This window comes from Chlorocebus sabaeus, chromosome 20 (genome assembly GCF_047675955.1).
Source record: "Chlorocebus sabaeus isolate Y175 chromosome 20, mChlSab1.0.hap1, whole genome shotgun sequence".
Taxonomy (NCBI): domain Eukaryota; kingdom Metazoa; phylum Chordata; class Mammalia; order Primates; family Cercopithecidae; genus Chlorocebus; species Chlorocebus sabaeus.
The window spans coordinates 130,542,274-130,567,208 of record NC_132923.1 but is presented as its reverse complement, the minus strand read 5'-3'; the positions used below and the strand labels follow the sequence as shown (position 1 = coordinate 130,567,208).

The 24,935-nt window shown below is 52.1% G+C and overlaps 1 protein-coding gene across 3 annotated transcripts in view; it reads right to left on the bottom strand.

The window, feature by feature from the left end:
• Positions 1-24,935, bottom strand: part of ACOT7 (acyl-CoA thioesterase 7) — a 132,874-nt gene that overhangs the window by 23,634 nt on the left and 84,305 nt on the right. For 2 of the 3 annotated variants that reach the window (XM_007980774.3, XM_073007894.1), the window contains exon 7: positions 8,530-8,646. The exons of the other annotated variant lie outside the window; for it this stretch is intronic. In XM_007980774.3, coding sequence (XP_007978965.1) covers positions 8,530-8,646 — 117 coding nt within the window. The remainder of the gene's footprint in view (positions 1-8,529; positions 8,647-24,935) is intronic. 3 annotated transcript variants of the gene reach the window in all.

Genomic DNA, 24,935 nt, shown 5'->3' with positions numbered 1-24,935 from the left:
ACAGTCCAGCGCAGGCCTCAAAGATGGCTGTAGCCGTGTGTGATCAACGAGGGTCGAGCTTCATCACTCACACTCCAGGTCCTGACAGCGGATGCCGGGGGGTGTTCAGGCCAGGTCGTTGGGGACCAAAGCATGAGCTCAGAGCTCTGGTCCCAAAGACCGACTGCTGGGCCTGCCCTCCCAGCCCCACCTGGAACCAGCTCCATGGCCGTGAACAGCTTCCTTAACCCCTCGGAACTGCAGCTTTCAAATGGCAAAAACAAAGGGAGGTAGCGACAGTCCCTGTCTCCCTGGGCTGCGTGAGAAGTAAATGTTATGAAGCACATAGCACAATGCCTGGCATCAAGTATGTCATATTAGGTACAGTTAAATATATCGGTGCCTATAGTGAGCCGAATTATGAATTACAGCCGCTTTCTGTTTTTAAGTACTTGTTGAGCCTGCCTGGAATGGCACAGCCCGTGAGCACTGGCAGGTACCCCAGCCTGACTCCCCCAGCAGACGGGCATCTCTCCAGGGGCGGCAGCAGCCAGATTTTAGCAGTATGCCAGAGATTTGGAAAAGAAAACAAAATAATAGCAAAAAAAAAAAAAAAAAGCTGTTAGCAAGACAGAGAGGTTGCCAAGTGTTTCAGAGTTTAGGAAAAGCTCAGCGTTTACACTCCAAAAAGAGCTGTGGTTGTTAACTTTCGTAAGAAAAGCCTGGAAACAGTGAACTGACTTCGTATTTCTTACATAACACACCCCGAGGCCTTTTGTAGAAGACTCCTCATTTTTCACCCTAATAGTGGAGATCGTTTCTCCCCAAGAAAACGTCAACTTTATGTTTTCTCACCAAGTGCTTCCAAAACGATTACACTGAAGGTAACAATAGAACTTTTTCACACCAGCTATCTCTGGGCATTTTAATGTCACAACTGAAAAAAAAAAAAAAATCCACACAGCAAGTGACCCCGCAGCTCCCATTACGGGATCCTCTGCTTGCCAGGGGGCAGAGGCTCTCCCGCTCTGTGGGTGCCAGTGGGCTGGGCTCCATGTGCCTTCCCTTATGCTGGTCCCTTGGGTGCGGGCTCCCGCCTGTCATGGCCCTCGCATCCCCAGCACCAACTCCGTTGCTGGCCTGGGAACTCCACGCATCTTTGCTGGGTGGGCACTTCACATTTCCCATGAGATCCAGTCACATGGATGAAGCGGTCCTACCTTCGCTCCAACTGCCTAGTGAGAGTTTAACGTGCCACACACCTGCTAAGGACCCCATAGGTGCTTGGCCGTGCCAGTTGGTGCACAGGTGTAAGGGGACAGCTATGACAAGTGGCAGCCTGTCCTAGCAGACCTGAAGTACCAGCTGGAGGGACTGGAGCTGAATGTGGCGTGTCCCGGGCAGCCACGGAGGCTGTGAGCAGAGGAACAGCAGGTCCCTGGCGTCAAAAGGCTGTGACAATGGAGGTGGTGTTGGGTTGGGCTGGTGAGGGGTGAGGGTAACAGAGGTGGCCCTCTGTGGTCCAGGCAAGTGTGGGGCATCCTGGAAGAGTCTGGTTCGCAAGTGCCGAATTTGCAGCCAACAGAGCTGGGCCCACGGCAGGGTGGCAGTGGCCTCTGTGGCTGCTGGTGAGGCCTTTCCCAGTCATGACAAGTACCCCAAGTTTGTAAGTTCCTCCTAGGCACATGCCCTTTGTGGCTGAAACTCAAAGTTATCTTCTGAACCCCTGGGCCAATGTCTGGATGAAGCAAAGCTGCCCGTGTAACTTCCTGACAGATACCCCACCTGAGCAAGGGGAAGCCACAGCCACGGGGCCTGGCACTTGGCCGATATCGCACAAAAGATCACTCTCCCAAGGAGGCAGTTTTACGGGAGGCTGAAGGAGAGAAACCAAAGCACTTCCTGCCTTAAATCTGGAGAAGCCAACCCGCAGGTCCGGCGTCTCCATTCCACATTCCCACTGTTTTGTGGTTTTTTGGTTTTTTTTTTTTTTGAGACGGAGTCTGGCTCTGTCGCCCAGGCTGGAGTGAAGTGACACCATCTCGGCTCACTGCAACGTCTGCCTCCTGGGTTCAAGCGATTCTCCTATCTCAGCCCCCAAGTAGCTGGGATTACAGGCACCTGCCACCACACCCGGCTAATTTTTGTATTTTTAGTAGAGACGGGGTTTCACCATGTTGGTCAGGCTGGTTTCAAACTCCTGACCTCAGGTGATCAGACTGCCTCGGCCTCCCAAAGTGCTGGGATTACAGATGTGAGCCACCAGGCCCAGCCTGTTTTGTTTTTTACATTGAGACAAGGTCTCACTCTGTCACCCAGGCTGAGCGCAGTGGCGCAATCACGGCTCACACTTCTGCCTCTGCCTCCTGGGCTCATGTGATCCTCCTTCCTTAGCCTCCCGAGTAGCCCAGATAATTTTTAAATTTTTTGTAGAGATGGCGTCTCACCATGTTGTCCAGGCTGGTCTCAAACTCCAGGGCTCAAGTGATCTTCCCGCCTCAGCCTCACAAAGTATTGGAATTACAAGCGTGAGCCACTGTGACCAGCCTGCTTTTTTTTTGTTTTTTGTTTTGTTTTTAAAGAGACAGGGGTCTCACTGTGTTGCATACGCTGGTCTCAAACTCCTGGACTTAAGTAATCCTCCTACTTTAGCATCCTAAGTAGACAACACTACAGGCGTGAGCCATCGTGCCCAGGCCCAGCTATTTTTCTAATAAAATATGCTGAAATGGACAAATCAGAAAACCACCTTCCACCTGCTAAGAAAGAATAATGTGCTCCCAAAAGATGCCCACACCCGAACCACAGAACCTCTGACCTCACATGGCAAATGGGACTCTGCAGACATTGACTAAGTGACAGCCCTGGAGACGGGAAGATTGTTCTGGGGTACCCGGGTGGCCTGATAGATCACAGGGGTCCTATGAGAGAGAGGCAGGAGTGTCAGCTCGAGGTGGGGAATGGGATGATGTTAGGAGAGGCTGGAGGATGGCCGGCGCCATGAGCCAAGGAATGTGGACGGCTCAGAAGCTGGGAAAGGCGAGACATGGATTCTTCCCTCCAGCCTGCTGGTGGGATGCAGCCTGCGGACCTGCCTTAGACTTCTGACCTCCAGAATTACAGGAGAGCGAGTGCGGGCTGTTTTAAGCTACTGTGTATGGAAATGTTGCAGCAGCCCCAGGGAACTCACAGAGGCCACATGACTGGGAACGGGTCTCAACTCCTGGGCTTTTCCCCACTGTGGCAGATCAGCCTGTGGGAGGTAGGGGGGTTCCTCCCAGGGGGACCAGTGGCCTCTCAGGGCTGCTCACATGAGGGGGCGCAGGCTGTGAACGGCTGCCATGGCCCTAGGGCTCCAACCACCTGGATGTGCCCAGTCCACCTGCAGGCATCTTTTCCATAAACGTATGATTTTAAAAGTAATCCTTATGCAGATTAAATTTATACTTGACTTAAGGTTAATACTAATACAATGCCCCAACACAAAGAACTGCAACCCTCGGTCTATGCAACTATTTCTTGTCATTACAAAACCGCTGCCTTCTGGGGCTTATGGAGGAGACGTCACATCCGTTCTCACTTTTGACACTGACCCCGACTCCCTGCCATTTAGAGGAAAGACCCCAGTCCTTCGTCAGTAGCCCCCAGGCCTGCTAACTGTAGAGACGCTCATTTGGCTCTAGTGGGGCTGCTTTCTGGAGTCAGGGTCCAGAGCCAGCCCCCTTCCCAGCTGTCTGACTGCTCTTCTCAAAAGTGGGGGGCTGGGGGCCTGCTGCAGTCATTCCCCCTGAATTCCTCAGAGTGGCCCCTTCTCCAGGCTGACGCCAATCTCACTGCTGGCTCTCACAAGAGTGGGTCCCACATCCACTGAGACAGAGGCCGCTTGGGGCTGGTGAATCCCGGAGGGGATTTTACCAAGTTCATGATTTTCTAAAAGTGGAAGTGAGCTAGTGTCTACATGAGTTGAGCTTTAAGGAGAGAAAGTGGGTCCCCAAATGATACATCTACTCACAACTTCAGAATGGGGCCTTTTTTTTTTTTTTAAGATGGAGTCTTGTTCTGTCGCCCAGGCTGGAGTGTAGTGGCGCGATCGCGGCTCACCATGAGCTCCACTTCCCGGGTTCACGCCATTCTCCTGCCCCTCATCCTCCCGAGTAGCTGGGACTATGGGCACCCGCCACCACGCCCAGCTAACTTTTTGTATTTTTAGTAGAGATGGGGGTTTCACCGTGTTAGCCAGGATGGTCTCGACCTCCTGACCTCGTGATCTGCCCGCCTCGGCCTCCCAAAGTGCTGGGATTACAGGCTTGAGCCACCATACCTTTGCTTAATTATACCTTAACAAGTATAATTAAGCAAAAAGTCTTGAGATGAGATCACCCCAGATTCTCCAAGTGTGTCCTAAATCCTATGACAAGTGTCCTTATAAGAGACAGAAGAGGAGAAACAGAGGAGGAGGCCTTGTGACCACAGAGACAGACCAGAGTGACGCAGCCACAAGCCAAGTAACGTCAAGGAAGAGCTGCTGCTCCCAGAAGCTGGAAGAGGCGGGGATGGATCCTTCCCTGAAGACTTCAGAGGGACCTTGGCCCTGCTGACACCTTGATTTCAGAATTCTGGCCTCTAGAACTGGGGGTGAACAGATGTCTATTGTTCTGAGCCCACCAGAAAGCAATGCCCATTCTCTACAGTACACAGCTCTGCCAGGCACCATGTGCAACCCGAGGTGAGGTTTCCGTGCCTGCCAGCAGCTCCCTGGGCTCCTGACACTGACTTGGACAGTCCACAAGAATGTGTGCCCCCGCCCGACATGGCAGCAGGGTCTGGCCCTCGAGGCCTCCTTCGTGATATGGTCGAAGTGAGAGGCAGGTGTGGGGCTCGAGGGCGTACAGCAGCCCCAGCAGAGTCGTGAGAAAGTCACACTGAAACTGTGAGGCCCCTGCGGTTTCTCACACACCCGCCCAGTTCCACCCAGAACCCAGAGCCAGCGGGGGCCGCGCCTCTCCCCACAGCCTCGCTCTGTTTCCCTACAGAGGGGCAAGCGTGGGAGGCAGCGCGCTGATCTAAGGTGCAGTGTCCTGGGGCAAGCACGATACCCTGCTCTGACAACCCAGGCCCCACTCGGCCAGGACAGCCCTCGCCTCCCTGCAAATGACCTGGCAGGTGCGACAATCCTCTGGAAAACAACACACGAGTGTGACAGCACTCAATGGCCCCCGGATGTGACAGCGTCCAGTGGGCCCTGGAGGACGCTGGCACAGAAACAGGCCAGACTCCATGGCTGCTATTTCAGTTTGGTCCAGATTCCTCTATACACAAAACAAGATGTCATCGAAGAAAACAACAGTCTTTCTGTTCCTAGTAAGGGCCCAGTGCTTTACCCAGGAGGCCCTGGCCAAAGCCAAGACGAGGTGGGGGTCTGGGTGGCCCACTGTCAGGCCCTGGGTGTGGCTCAGGACAGCGGGAATCAGGCGAGCCCACCCAGCCTGCCCTGCATCCTCACTGCGTGAAGGAAGCCAATGCAAGTGAATGTCCTGCCAGGAACTCTGGCTTCTGAAAATGAAGGTCCCCTCCTGTAAGCCTTGTGGAAAGTCTTTGTCAAAGCGGCTCCTCGTCCGAGTTGCCCCAGATGTCTTCTAGGTTGCTAAGTTAATTCCTATTAAAAGCATTCGACCGGACTGCAGTCCCTGGTTTTCCCTTAAAATTAATGATTCCTATTGACCAAGAACCACGACACACCTCCTAGCACTCCCCCTTAATAGTTAACTCTGGTTGTACAAGGAGTTGAGGGTGGGGACTTTTTTTTTTTTTTGCGACAGAGTCTTGCTCTGTTGCCCAGGCTGGAGTGCAGTGGTGTAATCTCGGCTCACTGCAACCTCCACCTCCCGGGTTCAAGCGACTCTCGTGCTTCATCCTCCCAAGTAGCTGGGTTTACAAGCGCCCACCACCACGCTTGGCTAATTTTTGTGTTTTTAGTAGAGATGGGGTTCCACCATGTTGGCTAGGCTGGTCTCAAACTCCTGGGCTCAAGTGATCCACCCACTTTGGCCTCTGAAAGTGCTGAGTACAGGTGTGAGCCACTGTGCCTGGCTGAGCTGGGGACTTTGGACGGGAGGATCCCCCTTGAACGGCTTCCACATTTCTAACAAAGCTTGCCTTTTCATTCTTTGGGTGCTTCGCTGGGCTTTGTGCAGAGAACATCTGATGACTGGGGCTGACATTTAGGAAACAGAGTGACCATCTTGGAAAGTCTATTTCTTTTTTTTTTTTTTCTTTTGAGATGGAGTCTTGCTCTGTCGCCCAGGCTGGAGTGCAGTGGCGCGATCTCCGCTCACTGCAAGCTCCGCCTCCCAGGTTCATGCCATTCTCCGGCCTCAGCCTACCGTGTAGCTGGGACTACAGGCGCCTGCCACCGCACCTGGCTAATTTTTGTATTTTTAGTAGAGACGGGGTTTCACCGTGTTAGCCAGGATGGTCTCGATCTCCTGACCTTGTGATCCGCCCGTCTCGGCCTCCCAAAGTGCTGGGATTACAGGCGTGAGTCACTGCACCCGGCCGGAAAGTCTATTTCTTTCCTGACAGTTCTCCAAGGACACTCAGGGACAACTGAGCACAGCGAGTCCTGTGGAATGTGCGTGTTTCCCACTATGGGCTGTGCATCTGTATTTCACAAGGTCACCCTAAGCGTGATTTACCCAGGCATGAGTCCTAGAAAAAACAGCACGGAATACGATGCCACGGATTATCCCGCAGTGTCAGGCACTGCCACGCACCGCGCAGGCCTGTGGGGGACAAGCTAAAACACACGGGACCCACTTGTTTTGGGTGGATTCTAAAATGACATTGTGATCTATGTTTGTGGCAAACATCTATCAGTTAAGAAAATATGGCCGGGCGCGGTGGCTCAAGCCTGTAATCCCAGCACTTTGGGAGGCCGAGACGGGCGGATCACGAGGTCAGGAGATCGAGACCATCCTGGCTAACCCGGTGAAACCCCGTCTCTACTAAAAATACAAAAAACTAGCCGGGCGAGGTGGCGGGCGCCTGTAGTCCCAGCTACTCCGGAGGCTGAGGCAGGAGAATGGCGGGAACCCGGGGGGCGGAGCTTGCAGTGAGCTGAGATCCGGCCACTGCACTCCAGCCTGGGCTACAGAGCAAAACTCCGTCTCAAAAAAAAAAAAAAAAAAAAAAAAAAGAAAATATTTTGAGTGAGCTGCTGGTGTTACAAAAAATACAAAATACAAAAATTAGTCAGTTATGGTGGAGCTGGCCTGTAGTCCCGGCTACCTGAGAGGCTGAGGTGGGAGGATCGCTTGAGCACGGGAGTTCAAGCTACAGTGAGCAGATTACGCCACTGCACTCCAGCCTGGGTGACAGAATGAGATCGTGTCGTGGGGAAAAAAAAGGATTCTGCAAAGCGGAAGAAAGCAATGCCAGAGACCTTCCTTCTCCTCACCCCAAAGCATCCAAAATCCAGCATGTGCGAGCCTACCCTGCTCTCAGTAATTCCAGGGAGGGAGGCGGCCCTCTACCGTTCCAATCTCAGGTGCTTCTGCCCCAGTCCTGGGTCTCCCATTGCCAGGCATGTTCTGTGGTAGTGGCTGCCGGAGAGAGCACCAAGGTGGGCCTGCCCAGGGCCTGGGAGTCTGCCCCTACTCAGGCTCTGGTGGGCAGGAGCTGTGGCAAGGAGGGCCAAGCTTGCGCTTCTTCTACTCTATTGCTTCCCACGACACGAGGCTGGTCTCAGCCAACAGCTCCTCTAACCAGCCGCTTTAGTGAGGGAAGTGTCCTCAGAATCAGCACCAGGTCCTGACAATGCTGACGCCACCCTTAGCCTGCGAGGCAGTGCTGCTGCAGGGGGTGTGCACGGCCTCATCTCAGCAGACGTGACACTGACAGAAATCACTACGTGTCGGGTGCACTTCATTTTACTTCTGCAGAGAACAGTAATGTAAGACAAGCATGGTGATCTCTGCTCATACAAACTGCAGAGGCCTCTGGCCTCTCAAGCTGGCACATGCACCCCAGGGACAGCAGGCACCGTTTCTAGCAGGGGCCAGGTGGCTGGGGTTAGATTTTTGTCATGGGGAAAAACCACCCAATGCCAGTGCTGCCCTGGGTGGCATGGGCAGGGCTGGCTGAGGAGGGGCTCCTGTGGGCTTTTCTGTACTGACCCTGCCACTGCCTAAATCATGAATCATTAATTCCGCTCCCAAAATGAAATGTGCTTGGTGTCCAGGGTCGTGGCAGCTGTAGGCACAGGACCTTCCCAGAGCTCTGTCTGTGGAGTGTTTTCAGAGGGTGAGTTTAGGCAGGTCTTTAGGAGGATAACGGCCCCATCATATCTGAGTCAAGGATTTTACCAGATTGAAACATCAAGTCGACAAACAGCAAGGACAAAGCAAGAAACCTCAGCTTCCTGTTTCCTGTGGCAGACGGGCACATGCCACGGCCCACGTGACCCTGGGTGTGAACAGAAAACAAACTGGTACAGGGACCCAAGCAGTTGAAGGCCACTGCCTCCCTCGTCTTTGCCAGAAGAGTGGTTACCTTTTCTGATCTTGTCATGAAAATTAATGGCGTCCACAGAAGCTGTGACAATGTTGGTCTTGCAGTGGCGTGCAGCCACGATCCCAGCAACCTCGTCCATGAGCTTCATGGTCACGCCTGCGGAGAAAGGGGCATGCGGCGGATGAGACTATTCCACATCCTGGAAACAAGTTACAGATGAAGCCCTCCCCTCCCACCAGCCACCAGCAAGGGCCGCAGCCAGTAGGGGTGCAGGGTGTTCGGCTGCGCGTGCTGTGGTTCACGCACTACACGGGGTTTCCTCAGGAGCTTTTGAAAAAAACGACCACGGCTGATAGGCCAAGCCACTAACAAAACAGCCCTTTTCCTGTCCTCTACAGATATCTCACCCTGCTGGGCAAGTTTTGTTCCAATATCAACTGGGATGGATGCAATCCTAAAGTCACGGAACAACATGTGCTGGCGAGGATGTGGGGGACATCAGAACCCTCCTCCACTGCCAGTGGGAGCCAGAGGTGCAGGTGCTTTGGAAACAGTTTGAAGGTTCACAAGAGGCTAAACACAGAGGGACTGTACAACCTAGCAATTCCACTCCCAGGTAGATACCCAGAAGAAATACATGCTCAACAGAAACTTACGTAGAGCTTTCACAGCAGTATGTACGCATAACAGCCAAAAGGTGGAAACAACTCAAAGGCCCACGCATGATGAATGGAGAAACAAAACGTGGCCCATCCATACAATGGAACAATAAACGCTGCACTAGGAATGACGCTTGAAAATGCTGTGCAAAGCAAAAGGAGCCAGACGCCAAAGACCACATATTCTATGCTGCCATTGACAGGAAAAGCCCCGAATAGGCAAATCCATGGGGACAGAGGGTAGATTAGGGGTTCCCTAGGGATAAGGGATTAGCAGGATATGGGAATGACCACTAATGCGTACAGGGTCTCTTTCTAGGAGTAATGATAACATTCTGAAATTGATGGCAACAGTGGTTGTACAACTCTGTGAATATACAAAAAAAAAAATCAACAACTTGTACACTTTATTTCCGAGACAGAGTCTCACTTTGTCACCCAGGCTGGAGTACACGGATGCAATCTCAGCTCACTGCAGCCTCCATCTCCCCAGGCTCAGGTGATCCTCCTACTTCAGCCTCCCAAGTAGCTGGGATGACAGGCACATGTTACCACACTGGCTAATATTTTTGTAGATGGGGTCTCGCTATGTTGCCCAGGCTGGTCACAAAGTCCTGGACTGAAGCAGTTTGCCCACCTCACCTCCCAAAGTGCTGGGATTACAGGCATGCTACTGAGCCAGGCCAGTACACTTTAAATAGGTGAAATGCGTGGTATGTGGATCATCCTCAGTACAGCTGTAATATCAAACAAAGACTCACTGAAAGCATACTGGAGAATACTTGGGCTGCAGATGTCTGATTTTACTCAGTCTCTCTTATTTGATGAACCAGTACTGTGCACATACTGGTCCCCCCCCACCGAGTTCTCATCCCGGGTACAACACATATATTAAATTATTTCAATTTTTAGCTTTTTTTTTTTTGAGACGGAGTCTTGCACTGTCCCCCAGGCTGAAGTACACTGGCGTGATCTTGGCTCACCACAACATCTGCCTCTTAGGTTCAAGCGATTCTCGTGCCTCAGCCTCCCAAGTAGCTGGGACTACAGGCACGTGCCACTATGTCCAGCTAATTTTTTATATTTTTAGTAGAGATGGGGTTTCACCATGTTGTCCAGACTAGTCTTGAACTTCTGACCTCATGATCCACCCACTTGGGCCTCCCAAAATTCTGGGATTACAGGCGTGAGCCACCGCGCCCAGCCATAACTTTTTAATTTATTTTTTATTTTCTTGTAGAGATGGGGTCTTGCTATATTGCCCAGGCTGGTCTCGAACTCCTGAGCTAAAGTGATCCTCCTGCTTCACCCTCCCAAAGTGTGGGGATTACAGGAGTAAAGTAGGTCACTGCTCCTGGCTCTTATTTCACTTAAAAACTTAAATTGTACCTTTTCTTAGGTTGAACTACATGAAATTGCCAATAGTCAACCATATTTGACTTACAAAAGCAGCAAAGTGATATTAACCAACTTAATACCTATTAGAAATTTTAGAAAGTTAGGTACATTCACCCTAGGACACAGAATGATTTTTTTTTTTTTTGACACAGAGTCTCGCTCTGTCACCAAGATTGGAGCACAGTGGCAAAATCTCAGCTCACTGCAACCTCCACCTTCCAGGTTCAAGCTATTCTCCTTCCTCCACCTCCGCAGTAGCTGGGATTACAGATGTGTACCACCACACCCAGCTAATTTTTGTATTTTTAGTAGGGACAGGGTTTTGCCATGTTGTCCAGGCTGGTCTCAAACTCCTGACCTCAGGTTACCTGCCTACCTGGGCCACCCAAAGTGTTGGGATTATAGGCGTGAGCCACTGCACTCAGCCAAGGACACAGACTGATTCCTAAAAAATCCAGACAGAGGCAGAAAACCAGATTCCGTCCCACAAGCGAAAACCAGGCTCGTACAGAGTCACATTTAGGGTGGGAATCAAATGCCCATAGCATCCAGCAGGTGGAGCTGGAAAGAGCAGAATTAGTGGGGGCCCCGGGCAGAGGCCAGCCAGGGCCCCCTGCTGCTCAACTCCTGCCTAGTGAGCAGCGAGTTGAGACCCCATTCTTCAAGAAACATATCCACCTAATGAGAGGCACGCATCTTGTGGGCATCGGACTCTACCGACTGGAGAAAAAGATGAGCAACTGGGGAGACGTGAACACTGATGGGGTATTCGACGAGACTAAGGATTTATAAGTGTGTTTGGGAGGATGTGATAGCACTATTGTGGGTGTTCAAGGTAGGAAGTTATCTTTCAGATATAGTATCTGGGATCTGCTTCAAAACACTGCAGTGGGAAAGAGGTGAGGCAGGAATGGGCAGGTGTTGCCCACTGCTGGTGCCGGGAGACGAATACCCAGGGGCTTGGGATGCTCTACACTCTGTTTTTTGTGTATATCTGAGTATTCCCAAAATAAAAAGCTAAAACAGAGACATGGCTGTTACCGATTAAAGCATTATGTTTCTACTAGCATGACTTTTCTCACAGGAGCTAAAAGAAGATGCTACTAAATGAGGTAGAACAGGTGAGGGGAGGAGGGACCAGATTCACATTCACTGCACTTCCGCCTGTCCTTTCAAAGACCTGGTGCATCTGTTCGGCTCAACCTGTGCTGAGGGCATCAGCATCCCCGTCTTTCTTTTTCTTTTTGAGAAGGAGTCTCTCTCTGTCTCCCAGGCTGGAGTGCAGTGGTGCAACCTCGGCTCACTGCAACCTCTGCCTCCCAAGTTCAAGCGATTCTCCTGCGTCAGCCTCCTGAGTAGCTGGGATTACAGGAGCTTGTCGCCATGCCTGGCTAATTTTTGTATTTTTAGTGGAGATGGGGTTTCACCATGTTGGCCAGGCTGGTCTCAAACTCCTGACCTCAAGTGATCCACCTGCCTCGGTCTCCCGAAGTGCTGGGATTACAGGTGTGAGCCACTGCGCCCAGCTGTGTCTCCATTTTTCAATCAGTATTCCCATTTTCAAATGAACAACGGAGGCCCTAAGTCACACAGAGGTCCGATTCTAAAGAAAGAACGCAGGTGAAATACTGGGAAAACAGCTGTTTGGCTGGGGAAAGAATCCTAGGCACCAGATTTTCTCCCTCAAGCAAATAAGATGCCACTCCATGTGCCAGGCAGGGCAGAGCACCTCTGGGCTTCAGGAGGCTTGGCTCTCACAGTTCTGCAAGGTGGTTTTACGTTGTTATTGGAAATAGAAGGTGCAGCTTGGCTAAGCCACCACCAGGCTGTCCTGGTCTCTCCCCCATGGCAAGGGGCCTCCATAAAGGCCCAGCAAGCCCAGGCCTCACAGGGTAGAGGACGGTCAGGCCAAGTCCCTAGCCCAGGACAGCAAGGAAGTGAAAACACAAAACAGAATAGGATCATCCGTGTGTCAATATCGAGGGCTTCCTTGGAGGGGGAAGCCTCAGCTTCTGACTTGACCACACCCACCTGTCAGCATGCTCCCCACCACAGTGTGGTTCAGGATCAGAGTCTGGAATGAGGCCTGGTATGAATCCCCCTGCCCCATCACCCATGCTTGAGGGGCTTGAGTCCCTCTATTCCTGTCTAGAGCGTGTGAGTCACTGCCACAGCCTGGCTGGGAGTGAGTCCCCATCACCTCCGCCACTGCCAGCTGGGTGACCTTGGGCAGGCAGGTTGCCCTCCCTGAGCCGTGGGCTCTGTGTCTGTCAGGCAGGGAGGTGATGGTGCCCACAGGCAAGGTGACTGAGGAGCAAACGGGATGGCCATGCGGCTGCTCAGTAATGGCAGTTGCTATCATGGGACGTGGGGATTTGGTGGACATCTGTTGAGCTGAACACTAATTTAATTTAGGGCTTTGGGGACAGATCTGAGGTTTGGAGGCTGAACAGAAAAGGAAAGAAAAATGAAATAGCTCAGAACACCAGGTCACGTGCTGGCTGAACACCCACACACTTGGCTCAGGTGGGCAAAGGAGGGATCCAGAGGACAGTCGGCCTCCCCTTACCAGGCACCACACACAGAGGGCAGAGAGGCCCATGCGGCCACCTCCTGACTAGGTACTAGGTCATGGCTTCCCAGAGCGAGAGAGACAGCGAGGGAAAGACAGCGAGTGTGTGTGTGTGTGTGGCCAGAGAGAGAGAGAGCAAGAGAGAGAGAGCGAGTGTGAGTGTGTGTGTGTGTGTGTGTGCGCGCGCGTGTGTTTAAGGGGCTTGGTAGCGGCAGAGCTGGAGCCCACAGACTGAGTTATTCTAGGTTGATCTGCCTCATAAAGAAACTGACTTGTGACCATAACAGCTGGACTAGTGGCCCCATGCACACACACAGCCAGCACAGGTGTGCCATGGAATTCCACAGCATTTCCCACAGACCAACTCTGAATACGGAATACTGCTCTGGGCAGTCAACAGAAGCTCCGTCAGCCTCTGATGGGGGCCAGGACCAGCCGCATTTGCCATGAAACGCTGGCCATTTATATTCAGAAAATGGCAACCTAGTGATGAAGTGACAGCAGCTGAGCACAGGAATGATGACGAGCCACAAGAGGACCGTGTGTGCTGGGGGGACACATTGTTAGCTGGAGTACATGAGAAGTTTATCACTAAATGCGCATTACATGTGGCCTTCCTCGGGGGGAACTAGGTTGCCGGCCAGCAGCTAGTCAGGGTCCTCCTAGGAACCAATGAGCCAGGGACAAGTAGAAGTTTTTGAGAGAGAAACGAAGAAAGGAAGGGACACCGAAGCCTAGCATCAGGAGACAGGACAGCACACCGAAGCCTAGCATCAGAAGCCAGGACAGCACGCAGACACAGGGTCCTGATGCTGCTGGGGGCCACGAGCTGGACGCCGAGGGCAGCGGCTGGCATTGCTGGGGAAGCTGGTGCCAGGCGCGGCCCAGCATGTCACACAGAGGAACTCGGCTGCAAGGTCAGTGCCATGAACCGTGAACTTTGTCTGTTCACTGAGGCAGCCTAAGTGCATGATGCACAGCTGGCACCCTCCCCTCTGCACAAACACAGAATCTCACCGGACCCCACCCAATCCTGTGATGCACGGCCAGCCCCTCTCCACAAAACATGGAATCTCACCAGACAGCACCCGTTCCTGACACGCGGCCGGCCCCTCTCCACAAACACAGAATGACCAACACAGGGTCTCACCGGACTGCACCTGATGAGGCAGAAGCCTCCCTGTCTCCATTCTACAAACCAGGCAACAGATACATGGAGAGTCGCGCTTCCAAAGTCACACTGCTAGGGGTAGGATGGGCCGGGACCTGACGGGCCACAGGAGGCAATGCCATGCTGCCTCCCCATCCTGTCCGGTGACATCGCATCCGGAGTGGAATTCTTCCCAAGATGACTGCAGGAAGGAGTGTTCAAAGTCACAGACCCAGAGTGCCTAGTGCTGGTCACCAGCTGGTGTTATCAACTCAGGGTGGTTTAGCTGTGGGCAAAGGAGGAGGGAAAGGAAGGGTTCATGTTGGAATTAATGTTCAGAACTTAGGAAGTGCCTACAATTAACCCCTTGTTCATCCATCCTGGAGAGCAGAATGAGAGAATAAATGGAAACAGTTGTAGTCAGCTCCTTCAAACCGGGGTTTGCCCCATTTATCCAAAAGGCTAGCTTGTTGGTATAAGACTCCACAAGGGACCCCATGTTACTGAAAACCTCACAGGATCCAAAGCACGTGACAGCCAACCCCGAGGGGAAGATGTGAGCAGCTGTTGAGTGCCTGGTGCGTGAATACCCACTTCCCCACCCCCATGCTCCTGCAGGCTCCACACGGCACCCCCAGACCACACTGCGTGGTGTGACACGGATGCCTGCCCTGGGTGGGGACCTGCCTCATTGTCCCTGTGTCCCTGACCCAACGCGGAGCTGGCATCTGGTGCTCAGGAAATGGTTGCTGAATGAATGAATCGATGAATGAATGAATGCAGGCTGACTAACAGGTCATGATCAGCCCAAGCAAGCTACCGCGGCCGCAAAGTATGGGGCTCCTTCAGACAACACTCTGGGTCAAGAATTAGTCACAGATGAGGGCGGGAAAAGCTCATCCAGTCCCAGAAACCCCAAAGCCAGGTGAGCTTGATGACCGGCCAGAAAACCAAGCCCACATTCAAAATGATCTTGCTGTGTGAGCTGGGCAGTGACATTTACGGGGACAGCCTCCTCCAGCCCCAGCAGCCAGCACACACGCAGCAGCCTGGGAAACCATGCAGAGTTTAGGTCAGCTGCAGACCTGCTATGAAACAACCTTATACCAATGACGGAAAAAGCCAAGACTGGTGGATGGAGTCAATGCTATTCTAGGGCTCAGGACAGGGGGGCTGTCATAATCCCACCACGTATGTCTATTATCAGATTATACCCTATACCTGGAGTTTTATTCTAAGGACCAGGAACAGTGACTCACGAGCAGTGGGAAATCAGGACGGTGTAGCATCCTGACTTTGGCAGACAAGGAGATCTTCCAAGACCTGGGCTGGCCTCACGGACACTGGCCAGGGGAGCAGGCAGGAGGGCTCTGAGCTCCCAAAGGATCTCACCTGGAAGGATCTTTGTCCACTTCAGGTCACCTGCACCTCCCAGAGAAGTCACAGTAGGATCCTGGGCCAGCTCAAGGCCAACTTTACGACTCATGAGATAACCTTTCTCAGGGAAATGATTAGAACGGTCCAAAAATCAAGCGTTTGACAGACTGGATGAAGAAAATGTGGCACATATACACCATGGAATACTATGCAGCCACAAAAAAGGATGAGTTCGTGTCCTTTGTGGGACATGGACACAGCTGGACACCATCATTCTCAGCAAACTATCGCAAGAACAGAAAACCAAATACCGCATGTTCTCACTCACAGGTGGGAATTGAACAATGAGAACACTTGGATACAGGAAGGGGAACATCACACACTGGGTCCTATTATGGGGAGGGGGTAGGGGGGAGGGATAGCATTAGGACATATACCTAATGTAAATGACGAGTTAATGGGTGCAGCACGCCAACATGGCACATGTATACATATGTAACAAACCTGCACGTTGTGCACATGTACCCTAGAACTTAAAGTATAATAATAAAAATTAAAATTAAAAAATCAAGCCTTTGGCCTTGCAACAGTGAAGGCTCCCAGTCCCTGCAGGTGTTGAAGCAGAGGCAGCCGGATCAGAGGCGGAAGTAGAAACCCACCCGAGAAGACGGACCTGGTGAGAAACCAGTGCCTCAGCCTACAGCCACCCAAGTCTGTTTTCACAAACGCACTTTTTAGTGGCGATCCAGTGGGCTTGAGAAAAACATAGAAAAACCACAGTCTGTGTGTCAGCTGAACTCTGCTGGCTACTTAGAGGGAAGGAAAGTAATCTCATAAAAACTGAGACTCTAATCAACCACTGCTAATCACAAGCGCTCCGCTCCCTCCTATTGGCGAGGCACAGCCCTGGGCATCTTGTTGTAGGGCCTAGTGCCGAGCCTGCTGGTTACTTGCCACCAAGAGAAAGTGATGTGGTTGGATGGTCCCTGCCGAAGTGAGATCATTAGAAAGCCACGTGCCCATCGTGGCCTGCGTGTAAATACTGCTACCACACAGTACCTGTGTCTATGACAGCACACACAAGACACTACAATCAATGTGTTAATTGAAAAAACTAAATTTTAAGAAAACAACCCAGAAAAACACAGTGCCTGCTTCACAATTGCCTTTCCTGCCACCACTGCCCACCTGGGCCCCTGCCTTGCCAGAGGGAGTCACCCGCCCTCTGGCGCCGGAAGTCACCGTCTCCCTTTCACTTTCTTCCGCTGTATTTAAAATATCAAGTGCCCGAGTTTTCTCCAAGATGCTTCTTTCCAGGTTCCTACTGAAAAGCCTCATCAATTTCCCCCACCGCAGGCACAACGGGTGCTGCCAACGTTGGAAAATAACTTTGGCACATTACAGTCCACCGCGGGCCGTCCTCATCTCCCAAGATCTGTAATTTAAAAGATGACAACAAAATTGTAGAACCCACTGTCCTTGGAGCTGCATTTGTTTCAAGAATTACGTGGAAAAAAACCAGACTTTCTTGGCCACTAATGTACACATGTTAGATACCAAAGATATTTTTATAATTGTAACATTTAACTGCTTACAGGTTTTTGTTTTGCGTCTTTTTTTTTTTTTTTTTAGTATTGATCTGTCAACTGGTTTAAAAATAGAGGCTTCATTTTCTTCTCCCAAGGCCTGGATCGTGACTGGGTCAGGCTTGCCTGCAAATCCAAGGCAGCAGTTCACAGCTCGGAGGCCGTGTGCCGCTGTCTGCTCCGTGGGCAGCAAGCTGAGATGCCCCCATTTCTATATTTAATCCCAACTGACGGAGCGTGGGCGCCAGCCTCCTATATTAAGAAAATGATAGTAACTTCATCTTGTTTTAAATACCCTACCCTTTAGTAATTACAAGAGTTCTGAAAAGATCCAGTTGAGTAAGAGCCTACGAGACAGCCCTGGCCTCTCCCTCCCAGGTCCTGTAACCTGCCTCTCTGTGGCTGGGACCATGGACAGAGGAATATTCACTAAGTGGTTCCCAGATGTCTGGGAGCATCACAGACCCAGGGAGAAGGGCCAAGAGCTGCCCACGTCCATTTATTCCTCACACTCTATAGAGTCTGAAACAGGGAAGGGGGGAGGTCTTGACTGCTTCCTGATGTTTTGAGTATCCACGCTTCACTTTCAAAATAAGGAAGCAGAGAAAGGGTAGATGGATTTTGCATCCCAACTGCCATGGAGGCCCAAGCAAGAGGAGGCTGCAGCAACACACGAGCCCCCAGGCCCACCCCTGGGAAGGATAGGCCAGTGAGAGGCTGCGGCCTCAGCCTGGAGTCTACCAAAGCAAGGTCACTTTCTGGAAGGGTCAGAAATTTTGGTGGGGTGTCAGTTTCCTTCCAAGAGTCCAGGTGACGCTCCTGTTTAAGAGTTTGTGTTCAGCTGGGCGCGGTGGCTCAAGCCTGTAATCCTAGCACTTTGGGAGGCCGAGACGGGTGGATCATGAGGTCAGGAGATCGAGACCATCCTGGCTAACACGGTGAAACCCCGTCTCTACTAAAAAATACAAAAAACTAGCCGGGCGAGGTGGCGGGCACCTGTAGTCCCAGCTACTCCGGAGGCTGAGGCAGGAGAATGGCGTAAACCCGGGAGGCGAAGCTTTCAGTGAGCTGAGATGCGGCCACTGCACTCCAGCCTGGGCGACAGAGCGAGACTTCGTCTCAAAAAAAAAAAAAAAAGAAAAAAAACGAGTTTGCATTCATCACTTGGAACAGGGAAATGCTCTCAGTAGGTATCTGCCACGCATGCCCCTGGCGACCACAGCTGAAGAGAGAAGCACAGGCTGGACAACGTGGCACCAAAAGAAAAAAAAAGAAAAAGAAAAAATCCCCCACCCAACCCATACACAGGTAGAGAAGGATGTTCTTATGGTTCACTGTATGACCTCAACCAAATACTCTGTATTTCAGGAAAGGGGTCGGTTCCCCATGATTTGAGAGGGATGACGTGCTGGCCACCAGGTACCCGGCTGAAAGGAGGACTCAGTGTGGGCAGGACAAAGTGAGTTCCTGGGACAGGTGCCTGTAGGATGCCTGGACTGGGGCAGCACGAACCCCACGCCCAGTCAAGGAAAGAGGGGCCCAGGTTTTCAGGGTTGACACCATCTCGGGGTTCAAGTTCACCAGTCCCGACGCCCCGCTCCCCCGCAAAGCATCAGGATGGACATGAAGCTGTTCTTTGGAGCTCCAGAATGTTGTGGAGAACGACATTTTCAAACACCAAGATCCTAGAAGGCGAGTACTAGAAGGAATCTAGCTGCAGCCTGTGCCACTCAGCTTCACAAGGAAGAAAGCGACGTCCCAGAGTGTTTGCTTGTTCACCTCTTGACCCCCCTAGACCAGAAGTTCCTCAAGAGTAGGGAACGTGCCCTCTTTGTCCACCTCTTTCCTTCCTTCCCCCACCGCTGAGGGTCCGGTGCATTGTGTCCCACGCAGCAGCAGGGGCTCCGGTCAAACAAGGTCACAGAATTGGAAAAGAGCAACTGAGCCCTTTTTCGCATTTTTCAGTGAAAAGTCAACTCCTCCTGCAGATGTAAAAGACTGTTTTTTCACAACTCCCCTAAGAAGACCAAGTGAACAAGAGCGTCTTGGTGGAGGCCTCACTTGTGCCCCCTGCCATGTCTTCTCTCCCCTCTCTTTACTCTGCCTCCTCCTACAGTCTCAGGCTAAGCTGTGCTGTCCCCTGGCCTCAAGACCCCCAGCAGCGTTGTTTGGCTTCCTGGCAGCTAGACACCCGCATGGATGTTTGTCGCAGGAGGTCTGACTCCCAACTGACCAGCAGGGCTGTGTCTTGTTCACAGCTTCCCTGGTGGAGCACGGAGGGGCTCAGCACACAGGAGGCGCCTGGTCACTGCTTCTCGAGATACAGAGTGGTCATTACGTGTGCCTCATGTGCAGCGCATGTGCAGCCTCGCACGCTCCTCTGGGTGGGGCTGACTGCGCGGGGCCAGCACAGTCCGCAGTCCTTCCCACGCAGGACCATCATTCTTCCCAGGCCAGTCATTCAGCTACTGAGTGCTGACTCCATTCCAGGCCCTGCGCTAAGTGGGAACGCAACAGTGAACAGACAGAGGTCCCCACCTGTGTCTACTTTCATTCGTGGGTGCAGAAGCCATAGGAAAGTGTGTCAGGAGTGATGGTGCTTTGGAACAAAAAGTAAGCAGAGGCAGTCTAATTTATACAGAGTTCTCATGAGAGGTCTCTTTCCTTTTCTGTAGAGACCTGAAGAAAAACACAGGCAGCCTTGCCGTTGAAGGGAACAGCATCCAGACAGAGGAAATGGCAACAGGTGGAGGGAACAGCAACAGGCAGAGGGAACCACAACCAGGCAGAGGGAACTGCAACAGGCAGAAGGAACAGCAACAGGCAGAGGAAACCACGACCAGGCAGAGGGAACAGCAACAGATGGAGGGAACCACAACCAGGCAGAGGAAACCGCAACAGGCAGAAGGAATAGCCACAGGCGGAGGGAACAGCGACCAGGCAGAGGGAACGACAACATGGCAGAGGGAACTGCAATAGGCAGAAGGAACAGCAACAGGCAGAGGCAACTGCGACCAGGTGGAGGGAACCGCGACCAGGTGGAGGGAACCACGACCAGGCGGAGAGAACCGCAACGGGTAGAGGGAAGCGCAACCAGGTGGAGGGAACAGTGACCTGGTGAAGGGAACAGCGACTGGGCGGAGGGAGCAGCGACCGGGCAGAGGGCTCCCAGCACAGCCAGTACATCTCCCCAGACCCTCCTAGACTCTCATAGCTGGCAGGGTCAGCAGCTCTTTCACCCAGGCTAGAGTGCAGTGGCGCGATCTCGGCTCACTGCAAACTCCACCTCCCGGGTTCACACCATTCTCCTGCCTCAGCCTCCCGAATAGCTGGGACTACAGGCGCCTGCCACCATGCCCAGCTAATTTTTTGGATTATTTGGTAGAGACGGGGTTTCACTGTGTTAGCCAGGATGGTCTCGATCTCCTGACCTCATGATCCGCCCGCCTTGGCCTCCCAAAGTGCTGGGATTACAGGCATAAGCCACTACGCCTAGCCAGTGGCTCTTTACTGTAGACTGAAGATAGCATAGAACAGAAAACCACTACGTCCTGGCCACTATTTTCTGCCATGACAGCACTCCCCACCAAGGCCGATCAACAGTCATGCTCACCCTGTTGGCTTTCATTTACTCCCTTGACCCAGCCATGCACACTGTGACTTGGGGCTGGCAGAGCAGGCAAAATAGACCTGGTCTCCAGCCTGGGCAGCAGAGGCAGAGTCATCCCAGTTAAGGGGCTCAGTGATGACCTCACAACCCCATGCTGCAAACCAGGTGCCAGGGCAGTGCCCAGTAGGCTGCAACCAGAGGGTGCCTGGACTTGGACGGGACAGCAGAACAAGCTCTGATGGCCCAAACTTTACAGGTTCTGTGGTGTTTTAAAGACTTGGATTTGGGGGATTGCAGTAGGGGGCTGGGAGGACAGCTCCAAGATATGGGGAGAGGAGGGACCCAGAGTCGCAGACGGAGACATAAAGCCGGCCTGCTCCAGCCCTGAGTCCTTCCGCCTCCTTCCTGTGGGTGGATTTTATTTTTCTTTTCCAGTTCCAACGCTTAGGTATTTTTAATTTTTTCTTTTTAAGTAATAAGCTCAAAGTTTGTCACTGGTACTCTGAGAACATCTTTAGCTATCTCTCCCTGATTTTGATAGGAAGTAATCAGTTTTCATTATCTTCTACATAATCATAAGTCCAGATGTTACTTTTTCTTTGGCCGGCAGTTATTTGCAGAAGTGTTCAATTTCCAGGGGCTGCGTTCTCATTAAGGAGGCTTAGGCTCAATGGGTCTCACTTTAGGGAACTTATAATTAAAATGCTCTTTGTGGTCAAGTACATGATCCTATTTTGTAAACGCTCCCCTGGATATGAGAAAAAAGCTTGAGTTCTCCACGGAGCAGAACATTCTCTATGTCTGTAATAATAGAACTAACAAAGTAAATGTAATAAACGTTATGAAAGTAACTGATCTTTCTTAAATGCCTCCCATGTGCTGTCTTCCCTGTATTATCTCGTTTATTAATAATCCCTGCGTTATCTCACTGGTGGGGAGGAGAGAGAGGCCCAGAGAGTTGCAGGCCGCAGCCTCAGGGCACTGTTCACATCACCTTCAGGAGTCAGGAGTAGGATGGCTTGTGGGGAATCCAGAGGAAGGGCAGGTCCAAGGTGAAGCTGCCACAGGCTGCCGAAGCTTGGGAGTAATGACTGAGCTGGATATTAGAAAATCCATCAGTTGCCACTTGGAGGCAGGAGGTGAGGCCGAGGGGTCAGGTGAGCTTGTGGGAGAAAAGGTGGGAAGAGGGTGAGGGCAGATCTTAGGGGCATACCCACACACTCAGGGGCAGGTGAAAGAGGAGGAGGCAGAGCCTCCAGAGAGCCCCAGAGTCCTCAACCTGGTGCGGGCAGAACCACTCAGGGCGCAATTAACATTCAGACGCCCGGGCCCATTCCCCAGCCACCCTGGTGCCCACCAGTGTGGGAGGACGAAGGACTTGGAAAGCACAATGGCCTGAAACCCTGTGAGGGGATCTCAGGGTAGCCAGGTCAGTGGTGTCCAATGCTCTGGAGAGGTCCAGACATGGTGGAAGGACACGGTTGCTGGATTCATGGAGACAAACCCATGCTCTAGCTGTGTGTTTCTGAGGCCCCTGAATCATCAGAGCCACCCACAGCACTTGTTGCTAAAAATACAGGTTTCTGGGCCCCAGCCCAGCCCTGTTGCAGCAAAACCTCCTGGAGAAGGGCCGGGGAATCTGTTTTTGTTGTTGTTGTTGAGACAGGGTCTTGCGCTGTCGCCCAGGCTGGATGGAGTGCAGTGGCGTGATCTTGGCTCACTGTAACCTCTACCTCCCAGGTTCAAGTGATTCTCCTGCCTCAGCCTCCCAAGTAGCTGGGATTACAGGTGCCTGCCACTACACCTGGCTAATTTTTGTATTTTTAGTAGAGACAAGATTTCATCATGATGGCCAGGCTGGTCTCGAACTCCTGACCTCAAGTTATCCACCTGCCTTGGCCTCCCAAAGTGCTGCAATTACAGGTGTGAGCCACTGCGTCCAGCCAGAATCTGCATTTCTAACGAGCTCTAAGATGGTTTCTGAGGCTCAGATGAGTTTAGGAAGCTCTATTGTGGCCCCACTTCCCTGCCACACGCTCCATCCTGTGCTTCCCAGTACCATGGGAGCCGAGCAAGCCCTTCCGATGAGGATGCCCACCTTGACTTCTGTCTCAGAGCAGAGTTAGTTTTTACTCAGAACCGATGTGATCAATAAACACTGAGGTTCTTTTCTAAGCCAAAGAACAACCCGTGCCCTCCCTCCATTCCCCTCACGCTCTAAAGACCCTGATACAGGAACTGGAGAAGCAACCAGAACAACCAGGATCATCCCCCGGACAAGGGCCCTGTGAGGGCCACATCTAGGCTGAAATGAGAGAGACAGGCTGATGTACCCCAAATGTGCGGTGTTGGGGGGTGCCAGCCGGGCCAGTTCCCCAACAAAGCTGGTACAGGCCAGGGCTGGAGTTGCCGCTGTCCGCAAGGTTCAATCTGCCCCTCAAGGTATCTCAACTCCCTCCGTCCCCAGCTGTTAGGGTCTCTTGTGGTATAATTCAGGGAGGATCACAATAACTAACTGTAGGAATGAGGTTCTTCTTCCGGCTTCTCAAAATAGCCCAAAATGGGTACTAGGCTCCTCACTTAAGGGTACCCAGGAAGATGACAAGACGGATTTCAGAACTGGGAAACTTGCTTGCTGAGCAGAAGGGAAACACACTCGTGGAGCCGTGAGCCCAGGAGTGCCCCTTTCTCCCAGCCGGTTCTCCTTCCCAGGGTAGAACGTTCACTGCAGCAGTGCTGCCCCAGCCTGTCCCAGAGAATCCCCTGGGGAGCTTGGGAAACTACAGCTCCTGGACACCCCTCGCCCCCACCCCCAGGGCCTGGGTCACCTGTCGGGTGGGGTCTGGGTGTCTGTGGTTTTAAGAGTTCCCCAAGTGACCTTAACAGGCAGTAGAGACGAGGCCACAGGCTCAACCTCTCAGGGGAGGGGCCAACAGCATCACAGGAGACATACAGACCAGATCTGACAGAGAAGCGAGGAGAGGGCAGGATAGGAAGGAAGGGCTGGCTCTAAGCAAAAGGAGGCTGCATCTCCCTCGGTAGAGCTAGTGGCCCGGGAACAAGCCTGAGACTGAGGGGAAGGCTCCAAAGCTGACTACAGGATGGGGGGTTGGCAGGGGCCAGGGAGATGATTAATTAAAAAATTGAAAGAATGAATAAGCCCTACTATTTGATAGCACAACAGGTGACCATAGTCAATAATAACTTAATTGTACATTTCAAAATAACTAAAAGAGTATAAGTGGATTGTTTGTAACACAAAAGATAAATGCTTGAAGAAATGGATACCCCATTCTCCATGATGTGCCCCTCCCCTCCCCTTCCCTTTCCTTTCTTTTGCAGAGTCTCGCTTTGTCACCCAGGCTGGCTGGATTGGAGTGGCATGATCTTACCTCACTGTAACCTCCGCCTCCTGGGCACAAGTGATTCTCCTGCCTCTGCCTCCCAAGTAGCTGGGATTACAGGCACGCGCCACCACGCCCAGCTAATTTTTGTATTTTTAGTAGAGACAGGGTTTTACCATGTTGGCCAGGCTGGTCTCGAACTCCTGACCTCAAGTGATCTGCCCAGCCTGGCCTCCCAAAGTACTGGGATTATAGGTGTGAGCCACCATGCCTGGTCAGCGTACTAGTTTCATATTGTGTGCCTGTATCAAACCATCTCATATACCCCATAAATATATATACCTACTATGTACCCACAAAAAAATTTTTAAAAGCTGTCCATGGATGGAATTCAAACTTTTAATTACATAAGAGGTGAGCCCACCTGCCAAAACTGCCTAGGAAGGGTGGCCTAGAGCGCAGAGATTGAGAGAGACATGGCACGGCCTGGTGGGGACTCCAGACCAGCAGCCTCACCATCGCAAGGAGCAATGAGGCAGTGCAAGTTCTTGGGCCCCTTCCAACCTACCACACACTTGGGGTGACCCCAGTGAGCCAGAGGTGGAAAAGGATGCTACTTCACTTAGAAAAAACACCCAGAAACTGCAAACCACATGATTTGCTATCTAGATAAACGGGTTCATAATAAAAAGTCCCTGGAAGATCAAGGATAGGCCAAGGGCTGAAGGGTGGAATGGGCAGGGAAGATC